The sequence below is a fragment of the Thalassophryne amazonica genome, chromosome 5 (genome assembly GCF_902500255.1).
Source record: "Thalassophryne amazonica chromosome 5, fThaAma1.1, whole genome shotgun sequence".
Classification (NCBI taxonomy): domain Eukaryota; kingdom Metazoa; phylum Chordata; class Actinopteri; order Batrachoidiformes; family Batrachoididae; genus Thalassophryne; species Thalassophryne amazonica.
This window is the reverse complement of record NC_047107.1, coordinates 20,170,539-20,183,352: the sequence shown is the minus strand read 5'-3', so window position 1 is coordinate 20,183,352 and position 12,814 is coordinate 20,170,539. Positions and strand designations below refer to the sequence as shown.

At 41.9% G+C, this 12,814-nt stretch overlaps 1 protein-coding gene across 1 annotated transcript in view; it reads right to left on the bottom strand.

The window, feature by feature from the left end:
* Positions 1-12,814, bottom strand: part of ncs1b (neuronal calcium sensor 1b) — a 78,881-nt gene that overhangs the window by 16,229 nt on the left and 49,838 nt on the right. The window contains exon 4 of the mRNA XM_034169770.1: positions 11,590-11,728. Within this exon, the coding sequence (XP_034025661.1) occupies positions 11,590-11,728 (139 nt within the window). The remainder of the gene's footprint in view (positions 1-11,589; positions 11,729-12,814) is intronic.

The window sequence follows — 12,814 nt, the reverse complement described above, 5'->3', positions numbered from 1 at the left end:
GTTGGATAAATTACAGAGGTATGGTATCAGGGGATTGGCATTTGATTGCATAGCTAGCTATTTATATCAGTGTGTCCATATTGGTGGAACAAACTCTGAAATCATGATGTTTACTTGTGGGGTGCCCCAGGGTTCAGTTCTGGGGCTGATGTTGTTTCTTTTATATATTAATGACATATATTTAGTTTCCAAGTCTGTCAGTTGTATTTTATTTGCTGATGATATGACAGTGTTTTGTAGTGGCCATCATTTTGGACAGACCTTGGACATGATGGAAAAGGAACTCCAGAAATTTAAACAATGGTTTGATTCAAACAAATTATCACTCCACTGTTGGGAAGGTGTAGTGACACGGACCCACAACAGGGGGCGTTAATGAACGGACAATGGATGAGCCAAAAAGTAACAATTTAATGTTGTGAATTGCACAACGGAATACAGACAAAAACAATAGAGGAGTACAGTCAATCGTATACAAAGTGACGTGTGGGCAGGCTCGAGGATAGAAGTCGTCTGTCCAAAGAAGAGCCGGATCCCACACGGCCTCCACCGCCAGCGGATCTGAAGAACACCGGAGCCGCCAAGTCCCGAGTCCCAGGTGGCCACCGTCTCCAGCTGTCAGACCAGGTACTGCTGGCAGAAACAGAAACAGTTAATGGTGGGTGTGTGAAGACACACCCAGTAATCGTCCCTTGATTAATTCCTCCGGGAGGGAGAACCTCCACCTCCAGAAACAATTTCACCCGTGCAGCTCCTGTTAGTCTCTTCCCTGGATGGAGTGAGAGGTGAAGAACGTCGCACTCCCACTATCTGCCAATCCAGCTTCAGACAGAGCCCGCAGGAACACGGCTGCACACAGAACAATGTTTAGTTACAATATCAATCGCAGAGAAGGTTACCTCGATTGGCAGCTGATTTCTCGGTGAGGAGGTGGAGTTGCAGTCCGGCCTTTATAGTGATGGTGATGAGTGACAGCTGGTGCTGATAAGTGACAGCTGTCACTCCCAGCAGCTCTGACGCCCTCTCGTGCTTGGAGCCCGCACTCCAAGCAGGGCGCCATCTGGTGGTGGTGGGCCAGCAGTACCTCCTCTTCAGCGGCCCACACAACATCCACTTTGGTAAAACAAAGTGTATCATATTTGGAAACAAGTCCAAGAATTTCTGCAGAAATTTATTATTAAATGATATTGAAACTGGGCAGCACGGTGGCTTAGTGGTTAGCACTGTGTTGCCTCACAGTGAGAAGGTTGTGGGCTCACTTCCCGTGGCCTTTCTGTGTGGAGTTTGCATGTTCTCCCTGTGTTTGCGTGGGTTTCCTCCGGGTGCTCCAGTTTCCTCCCACATCCAAAGACATGCGGGTTAGGTGGATTGGAATCTTTAAAAAAAATTGTCCGTAGGTGTGTGTGTGGGTGTGTCTGTGTTTGTTTATCTATCTGTGGCCCTGCGACAGACTGGCGTCCTGTCCTGGGTGTACCCCGCCTCGCGCTCTATGACTGCTGGGATAGGCTCCAGCCCCCGTGACCCTTAATTGGACTAAGCGGTAGAAGATGAATGAATGAATGAATGATATTGAAACTGAAATTGTAACTGATACTAAATTTCTTGGTGTTGTTATTGATGATAAACTGAACTGGAAAACACATATTAATTTTGTTAAATCTAAAATGTCAAAAGCCATTACAATTTTGCATAAAGCACAAGATTTCATCTCCCAACACTCATTAAAGATTTTATATCAGTCATTGCTCGCTCCATATATGACCTATTGTATTGAGGTTTGGGGAAAAACATATCAAACTAATACTAATCCATTATTTTTGTTGCAAAAGAAAGTTATAACAATTATCTGTAAGAAATCATATTGTGAGCCAATGAATCCATTATTTGCCTGTTTACATATTTTAAAATTCTGGGGCTTGGTATCACAATACAAATTATGTATAAAGTTAAAAATAAACTGTTGCCAAAACATGTCCAGGATCTGCTGAAACTCCACCCACCCCCCCAAATTAGGACCACAACGGGAAAAAGTCTCATGATGGCGGCCATGAGCCATGGGCCTGCATAGTCGGCTCGTGTTCACAAAGGTGGGCTTCAGCACAGCAGTGGACAAATACTGGCCAATCTCAAGAACTGAGGAGGACACTGTATGTGCATGATGGCGCCAGCCAGCACCTCTTTCCATAGAATAGAATAAAATAGATTAGAATAGAATAGAATACAATAGATTAGAATAGAAAAGAATAGAATAAAGCCTTTATTGTCATTGCACATATGTAGTACAGTGGCCAAGTGGTTAATGCGCTTGGTTTCAGTTCAGAAGGCTCCGGGTTCAAATCCCACCCCTGCCACATTTCTCCATGTAATGTGGAGTTGCGTCAGGAAGGGTATCCGGCGTAAAACCTGTGCCAATTCAACATGCAGATCCAACTTGGATTTGCTGTGGCGACCCCGAGTGCAAACAAGGGAGCAGCCGAAGGGACTTACTTACATACAATGAAATTTGTCCTCTGCATTTAACCCATCCTAATTACAGTTATACACAATCCAACCACTAGGAGCAGTGGGCAGTCACAGTCTGGTGCCCGGGGACCAACTCCAGATGTAGACGCTGCCTTGGTCAGGAGCAGAGAAAGGAGAAGACCCGAAATTAAGCATGTTTTTGATTGTGAGGGGAAACCAGAGTGCCCAGAGGAAATCCACGCAGACACGGGGAGAACACATGGGCTGCTGGACATTATATATTTTATCATGTGGCTGGTGCTTGTGTGCCATTGTACATGATGGCACCATCCAGGGCCTCTTTGATCACGTGGACTGCTGGACATTATATACACTGGACAAAAATATAAAAGCAACACTTTTGTTTTTGCTCCCATTTTTCGTGTGTGGAACTCAAACTTCTAAAATGTTTTCTATATACACAAAAGCTGTTTCTTTCAAATATCTCACAAATCTGTCTAAATCTGTGTAAGTGAGCACTTCTCCTTTGCCGAGGTAATCCCACATCACAGGTGTGGCATATCAGCATGCTGGTTCAACAGCATCATTATTGCGCAGGTGTGCCTTAGGCTGGCCACAATAAAAGGCCACTCTAAAATGTTCAGCTATATCACACAGCACAATGCCACATTTTCCAGGGAGGGAGCATGCAATTGTCATGCTGACTGCAGGAATGTCCACTAGAGCTGTTGCCCATTAACTGAATGTTAATTTCTTTACCATAAACCATCTCCAAAGGCATTTCAGAGAATTTGGCAGTACATCCAACTGGCCTCACAACCGCAGACCACATATAACCACACCAGCCCAAGACCTATTGATCCAACATGTTCACCTCCAAGATCGTCTGAGACCATTACCTGTTCAGCTGCTGCAACAATTGGCTTGCAGAAGCAAAGAATTTCCGCACAAACGGTCAGAAACCATCTCAGGGAACCTCATTTGCATTCTTGTTGTCCTCATTGGGGTCTCGACCTGACTGCAGTTTATTGTCATAAATCACTTGAGTTGGCAAATGCTCACATTCGATGGCATCTGGTTGCTGATCAACTCTATCCAAAGGAGATGTGCTGCACTGCGTGAGGTAAATGGTGGTTACATCAGATACTGACTGGTTTTCTGACCCACCCAGAACCCCCCAAATAAAGCAAAACTGCACATTTCAGAGTGGTCTTTTATTGTGGCCAGCCTAAGGCACACCTGTGAAGTAATCATGCTGTCTAATCAAAATATTGATATGCCACAGCTATGAGGTGAGATGGATTATCTGGGCAGAGAAGTGCTCACTAACACAGATTTAGAGATTTGTGAACAATATTTGAGAGAAACAGGTCTTTTGTGTATATAGAAAAATGTTTTAGATCTTTGAATTCAGCTCATGAAAAATGGGAGCAAAAAAGGTATAGCGTTTATATTTTTGTTCAGTGTGCGGAAAATTATTCTACAAGTGGGTGAGTGCCCTGTTCACAGTTTTTAAAATGTATTTATTATTATTTTATTTTATTACTATTTACAGTCCTGTGACTGGATACTGTTGGGGGGAATGTCCACAGCATTCACATGGACAATATCACGATAATACCAATTGAGCACTCTTGTGCGAAACGTGTCATTTGTACCACTTCAGTAAGACAACAACTATGAATTTGTCACTCATTCACATGTTTGGTCACTAACTCGCATTTCCACATACTTTCCAACAGTCACACCCAGTAGGATACTCGCCAAAATTTTTATCACTGTGCCACTGATAGTGTTACTGACCTACTGTGTATTGATATGATTCACCTTGGGACAGTTAATCAAAATAACGGGAAAAATTAATGGGGCTGTATTGCCAGATATCAACACCCCCCACCCACCCCACACACACACACACACACACACACACACACACACACACACACACACACACACACACACACACACACACACACACACACACACACACACACACACACACACACACACCTCCCACTCCCTGAAATGCTCACTCTGTGAAGAGTCCTCAGTGACTCTTCAAACCCCACTCACCACTTGTTTCAATTGTTACCATCGGGGACAAGGTTCAGATCCATCCAAGCAAGAACAAGCAGAATGGCCAACAGCTTTTCCACAAGCCATAAAACTTCTTAATAACCCACATCCCAGTTCCCTCCTTTGTCATAATGGACAATGTTATTAACTTTCACAGTACACTTATCTTCTTGCACCACTTGTACCACTATCTATCAAGGATATTAAAAGCAAAGTGGCCTCTGTGTATGTGTGTGTGTAACTTCGATCATTGAGAAATAGGGGAGAGCTGACATTTGCCGTTTGGTATACTTATATACTTTGAGTCAAGGATGAACGCCATGAAAATGAAAAGTTGACAGGACTAATATTTTTGGAGGAATTAGGTACATTAGGTAACAACAGTGAACAATGGACATTGATAATTAAATTCTGGACTCACATGCCATTCCAGCAGGGGGCGGCAAATCATCATCTATATATTAAAAGCAAAGCGGCCTCTGTGTGAACGTGTGTAACTTCGATCACGGAGAGACTGGGGAGAGCTGACATGGATGAACGCAGCGAAAAGGGAAAGTTGATAGGATTAAATATTTTTGGAGAAATTAGGGATATTAGGTAACAACAGTGAACAATGGACACTGATATCACCATTAATCAGTCCCTGGTAACCAGACAAGCTCTGAACAAAGAAAAAAAAAATTTTCAACCTTACCTGTTGTAAAATATGACATCAACTAAATGTGCCAAATAAAAAATACAAATATTCACAAAAGTTTCGGATTTTAGTTTCCTGCACTTTCAGTTAAAATCATTATAGAATCTTTGCATAATTTATTACCACCCTTGAAAAATGTCAGCTACCTATTTTATAAACACTACCCAATCTGGAACCCGTGGATCCCCACAGCAACATGCTAGTTATAATGTCTAACAGGCATTTTATTATTAGATTTTTATTACCATTTATTTATTGTTAAAGAAGGACAAAGTAACTCTGGACAGTTTTTTGCTGTCATCTGTTTTTTTTTTTCACATTCTTCTCTATGGAACTCCCGCTACAATTCAGAATACATATGTCACATGTTGGGGAAGTGTCGTGACACGGACCCACAACAGGGGGCGTTAATGAAGGGCCAATGGAATAGCCAAAAAGTAACAATTTAATGTTGTGAAGGTGCACAACGTGATACAGACAGATACAAATATGTGTTATATCAATCCAACAAAAGGTGACGTGTGGCAGGCTCGAAGATAGGAGACGTCCGGTGAGAGAGAAGCCGGAACCCACACAAGCCTCACCACCAACGGACCTGAAGAACACCGGAGCCGCCAAGCCCTGCGCCCCAGGTGGCCACTGTCTTCAGCAGTCAGACCCGGTACTGCTGGCAGAAAACAGAAACAGTTCTGGATGAGTGTGAGTCCGCACACTCAGTAATCCCACAGTCTGTGTTCAGTTAAGGAGGGAGAACCTCCACCTCCAATCACACACTCGTGCAGCTCCTGAATTAACCACTTATCTGAGTGGGGTGTGAGGCGAAGCCGTCGCAGTCCACACCAAAGGCCAACTCTGCAGATAAGGCACACCACAGGAAAACGGCTGCAAAAAGAGATCAGACTAATACTCAAAGTTTAAGTCAGCAGAGAAAATTACCTGTATGGTAGACGATTTCTCGGCGAGGAGGTGGAGTTGCAGTCCGGTCTTTATAGTGGTGGTGATGGGTGACAGCTGGTGTTGATTGATGACAGCTGTCACCTCCAGCGGCTCCAAGGCCCTCTTGTGCCTGGAGCCCGCACTCCAAGCAGGGCGCCATCTGGTGGTGGTGGGCCAGCAGTACCTCCTCTTCAGCGGCCCACACAACAGCCACAGATCTTGTAAAAACTCACTTCTGGTGTTGTCGACCAAACGGTTCCCCCTAAAAATTGGTCCGCCCTGCCTTCACTGTGTATGCATCATTTCGGACCATAGCAGCACATCTGAGACTAACTCTATACCCAAAGCGATCAAATGGAATAATGTGATTATTAACCATCAGATGACAAAGTAAAACCACTTTAAATCATTCTAAAGTCAGTTTTAAGCAGAAACAAGGCAGTTTTAAGCAGAAATGAGGAGATAATCAGTGAATTGCTACTGACACTCTGAAATAACGTAGGCGCAGCAGCAGAACGTCAGACACAGATGTGCTGCTGTGACGCTCTGATCGGTCCCCCATCTTTTATTATGAAATAATGCTAAATTTATGTGGAAATGATTGTTGTACAAAATCTTCAGATATCTGTCAGTGAGAAACATGATGACTGGAGTGCAGATTAAAGCAGAAATTAGGTGACAATCGGTGCACTACTGCTGACGCTCAGAAATGACGCTGCTGTTATGAATGTGAGGCTTCTTCCCCAAGCAGTGGGGAAAAAGCCTGACAAAGGGTGCATTCCAAGTCCCTGACCAGGGGTGTTTTCCAGCTTGTACCAGAGATGAAGCATCACAGCTTCGGGGCTTTGTTGCATACAGCAACTGCTGGTTACTCTTACTACGTTGTATAACATCATGTTAAGATGGATATAGCAGGAATTGTTGACAGTTAAACAGGAAAAGCTGTTCTAAAATGTAATTCTGCTGTGGACTCAATTTCATTGCATTAAATTACTTTGTCATGTGAGGGTTTGATAATGAAATATTATATAAGAACGTAGGAGTCACTGCCACTTTTTATGCATATATCGTGAATATAAGATAAGACTCACAGTGGAGAAATTCACGTTACGTCAGCTCTTAACACACAAGATGGGTGCGAGTGGAGGAAAATGTGCATCAAACAGAGTGTGCAAGGATAAGCAATAATAATACTTGTAGCAATAGAATAAAATAAGAAAATGAGGTAGAAATAGAATATATATATATATATATATATATATATATATATATATATATATACACTCAACAAAAATATAAACGCAACACTTTTGGTTTTGCTCCCATTTTGTATGAGATGAACTCAAAGATCTAAAACCTTTTCCACATACACAATATCACCATTTCCCTCAAATATTGTTCACAAACCAGTTGAAATCTGTGATAGTGAGCACTTCTCCTTTGCTGAGATAATCCATCCCACCTCACAGGTGTGCCATACCAAGATGCTGATTAGACACCATGATTAGTGCACAGGTGTGCCTTAGACTGCCCACAATAAAAGGCCACTCTGAAAGGTGCAGTTTTATCACACAGCACAATGCCACAGATGTCGCAAGATTTGAGGGAGCGTGCAGTTGGCATGCTGACAGCAGGAATGTCAACCAGAGCTGTTGCTTGTGTATTGAATGTTCATGTCTCTACCATAAGCCGTCTCCAAAGTTGTTTCAGAGAATTTGGCAGTACATCCAACCAGCCTCACAACCGCAGACCACGTGTAACCACACCAGCCCAGGACCTCCACATCCAGCATGTTCACCTCCAAGATCGTCTGAGACCAGCCACTCGGACAGCTGCTGAAACAATCGGTTTGCATAACCAAAGAATATCTGCACAAACTGTCAGAAACCGTCTCAGGGAAGCTCATCTGCATGCTCGTCATCCTCATCGGGGTCTCGACCTTACTCCAGTTCGTCGTCATAACCGACTTGAGTGGGCAAATGCTCACATTCGCTGGCGTTAGGCACACTGAAGAGGTGTTCTCTTCACGGATGATGCGAAGGAGATGTGTTGCACTGCATGAGGCAAATGGTGGTCACACCAGATACTGACTGGTATCCCCCCCAATAAAACAAAACTGCACCTTTCAGAGTGGCCTTTTATTGTGGGCAGTCTAAGGCACACCTGTGCACTAATCATGGTGTCTAATCAGCATCTTGGTATGGCACACCTGTGAGGTGGGATGGATTATCTCAGCAAAGGAGAAGTGCTCACTATCACAGATTTCAACTGGTTTGTGAACAATATTTGAGGGAAATGGTGATATTGTGTATGTGGAAAAGGTTTTAGATCTTTGAGTTCATCTCATACAAAATGGGAGCAAAACCAAAAGTGTTGCGTTTATATTTTTGTTGAGTATATATATATATATATATATATATATATATATATATATATATATATATATATATATATATATATATATATATATATATATATAAATCCATATCGGTCAGGCTCTACAAGTAATATTATAAAGTACCCTGTAGAGTTGTTTACATAGGTAACCCTGAACCCCTACTGGACAGTGCTTTTCCAGTCAGCTGGAGAATGAAGCATAAAGCAAAAGCAATGCAAGGTTTACTTTTTCTTTTAAGGCAAAAAAGAATGTTGTGCAACAACCAAGTGAATCACCAGAGCTGACATTCACTTCACTTGCTGAAGGCAAAGCTGACAGCAAAACACCACAGGAACAAGCAGGGACTGAAGACAGCTGCAGGTTGAAATGAAAAATATGGAACCTGCTTCTTCACTTTGCATTTGGAAAGCACTGATTCTGTGTAATATTGACTTTGATTGTTAATAATGTATGCTAAGACAAACGGAATTTTTGAAAATGTTAAAAAAAATGCTATGCTGTGACACATCATGCTCCACAAAAATGAATAATTGGATGTAGTCAGTGCAGACAGTGGGTAATATGTGTTTTCACTTTAATCCTACAGATGTCTTTGGTTTTTATGGAATGAGGGCATCTTGAAATATTTACAACATAAGAAAACTATGTCATTTGGACAGATTATCATCATGTGCAATCAATGCATAATGAATCCTATCTATAAAGCAAGAAATGTCTGAGTGTGGGTGGGTGGTTATATGGCTCGCATATCTCTCTGACTGTTTATCAGATCAACCTCGGCTTTCGGATATGGCTTGCACATGGCACAATGATGTGCATCCTTGACAAAAAAAATTTTGGGGATTAATTTTCAAAACCTTTATTTTGACATTGTAACATTAGTACTTCCAAGATGGCGCCCTCCGTGCCATCTCTGTCCTGCAAAACCTCAGTTTGGAAACAGATTTCTGTCAAAATTTGTTTCCATGCTCTGTTTATTTCGTCATTTAAAACCACTAACTTAAAAAAAATATTAATATAAATTTTATGGCTTTATTCTGACATGAAATGCGCTCCTCACAAAACGTGCCCCTGTGGATAAAATCAAATGCACTCTTTCTTCTATGGCTTTTAATGGCAGCCGACATCCAATTGATTTCCTTCAGTTTTTACTCTTTAATAGATAAACCATTTGAAAATGAAGATTTTGAGGGGAAAATTAAAGCACTGTGCAAAATACTGCACTGCTAAATACTGTACAGGTATATTCATTGGTTATGATTTTTATTATTATTTATATTATAACTGGTGGAATTTGAAAGCGCTGCATTCTGGTGATGGCATTTCACAAAACTTTATTTAGGACCCCTTCACACATAGTACGAATAAGTACAAACCAGGGCAGAACAGCTCGTATGAATGAACATCGAGCCGACGGGCAGGCGTGCACGATCCTGCTGTGATAGTATCATGCACGTGATGTGAGGAGAAAAATAAAATAAAAACCAGCTGTATAATTAGTGAATATCACTGGGTTGACATAAATAATAAATAAAAGGGGACGCAATACAGAACCCTGCGGTTAAATAAAAAATAAATGCCACTCATGGGATTCGAACCTGCAAACTCTGATTACCAGATGGAAACTTTACCACTGCGGCTACAATCACTGTCTTATGTACAACAGGAGCACGAAATGGCTAAAATCAACAAGCAGATAAATGTATTTTTTAAAAAAGAGAAAAAAGCGCAGTGATAACTGACCAAACGGCATTTGTAACGGCGTATTTCTGCTGATACATGACTAAAAAGTCGTGTATTTGTTGCACTGCTGGCTTGTCATATGGTCCTGCAGCGCACTGCTCACAGGACACACACGTCCTGTCAGACAGATGTGACATTCAGATCGCCTGCTGCGTGTCCACATGAACTGACAATCCATTCCAGCTGGGAGCAGACATGCCCCTCTTGTCCATTCAGCGCCCAGACCAACGTGTGTCTGTGTTATGTGGTCATTCATTTTTGTTATTTGTTATGTAATTGTGTATGTAGGTATTGTTGTAATTATTCATATACCTGTCCTGGCAGTGGTTTCTGTGTTTTTAATGTGTGCACTGAGCCGTCATCCAGGTGTTAGTGTGCCATGATCAGATGACAGTCCCCTCGCTGTGCTGTGTGCGCTCAGACCTGGCTGTCCGGCCCCCATGTGATCAACTCTGTACATATATGTAAGCATTTTATGCAAGTGTGCACCCTGCCCCCGGCATGCCGTATGTGTTTGGGGAAGAGGGGGAGGGGGCACGACACACACGCACATGTGCGAGACACATGCACCACATTTGTGTTGCTTTTGCAAAGCCACATTCATGGGGGCACTCGAAAGTGATTGCTGACTGTTTTCATGCTAATAGCGCGAATGGCCACACATTTTCTAAGTGCCATGCGAGCGGAGTTCGATGTTCGTGTGTGTGACCTGGAATTTGGCTGACACCTGTTTCGAGGGATCGAATGGGCTCTCACAGGGCTCTCACACTCTGTCTTTCAGCAGCGGGTGTGCTCAAATAGTTGTAGCAACAGGTGTATGAGGTGTTGGAGGCAGCTTCAGTTTTACATGTATTGCATATGATTCCTGCTTCATGCGCAATTCGACCACATTCATACTATATGTGAAGGGGCCCTTAGAATTCAGATGGTCTGGTGGTGGTATTTGGCATTATTATGGAGTATTGATCTGGTGATGGTCTTTATTTAATTACATTTTTTAGCTTCCAATTTTCTATAGAAATATAAGCTTCCTACCAGCACTGCACTAGTAATGTAAATCCAGTACTTTTTTCCAGTGTATGTGAAAATGTAAACTGTGTGATGAACCTACAGTACATAACTGTGTCTAATGTATAATGATATGAATGTACTAACTCATATGAGTGGTCTTTGTCAATTTGATGTTTTCTGGACAATTCCTAACACGTCAAAATGGGAAACATTTAGATGTCTTGTGACTGTACAACAACCAAATGTTCAGAACTTGATTACGAACCTTATTTTCATCAAACACATTGAAGACAAATGATGCAAACTTTGTGGGGTCTCCAAAAGGAAAGAACTGCTTGTATATTTTCTGGAAGCCAACAGCATCTAGTTGTCCACTTGGACAATCCTTAATGAAGCCTTTGTACCTGAAAGAAAAAAGCAGACAAAAAGAATTCAGTAAAAAAGATTTTGTATGTATGTATGTATGTATGTATGTATGTATGTATGTATGCGTATGTGTCTTCACCGGGCCATAAGGTAACTGCCATAATCCAAAATAAATCCAGTGGTTAACACTAACCAAATTACTCTCTTCCTCTCTCATTAGGTTCGGTGCACCCAGAAAGTATTCACAGTGCTTATTTTTTTCCAATTTTGTTACAGCCTTAAAAATTATAAAATTATAAAGGTAAATTATTTTTTCCCCCTCAAATTTCTACTCCCCATAATGACAACATAAAAAAAGCTTCTTTTTTTTTTGTTTTTGCAGATTTATTAAAAACAAGAGCAATGTCTGCCAATTTGGATCCGGATCACCTCCAAAATGCAGACATCTGTGAAGAAGTTTTGACGTAAGCCTTTAAAGCATATATCAAGTGAAACTTGATCCAGAACCGGATCTGGATCCGAATCACCTCCAAAATTTAATCTTCTTTAAATTTAGTCTTCCATGGCCTAATATGTATCTGTGGTGAAAATGTTGTCAAAATTCATGCAGTAGTTTTGATGTTATCTTGCTAACAGACAGACAAACAGACAAATAACTGAAGTAATATGAAACTAAGAAATCACATGTCCATAAGTATTCACACCCTTTGCTCAGTACTTTGTTGACACACTTTTGGTAGCAATTACAGCCTCAGGTCTTCTTGAATATGATGCCACAAGCTTGGCGCATCTGTCTTTGGGCAGTTTTGCCCATTTCTCCTTGCAGGACCTCTCAAACTCCATCAGGATGGATGGGGAGCGTCGGTACACAGCCATTTCCAGATCTCTCCAGAGTTGTTCAATCAGATTCAGGTCTGGGCTCTGGCTAGGCCTGGCATTTACTCCAAAGAGTTGAATAGTTGTCTCATCAGAGCAGAGAATTTTGTTTCTCATGGTCTGAGAGTCCTTCAGGTGCCGTTCGGCAAACTTCATACAGGCTGCCATGTGCCATTTACGAAGGAGTGGCTTCTGTCTGGCCACTGACCATACAGGCCTGATTGGTGGATTGTTGCAGAGATGGTTGT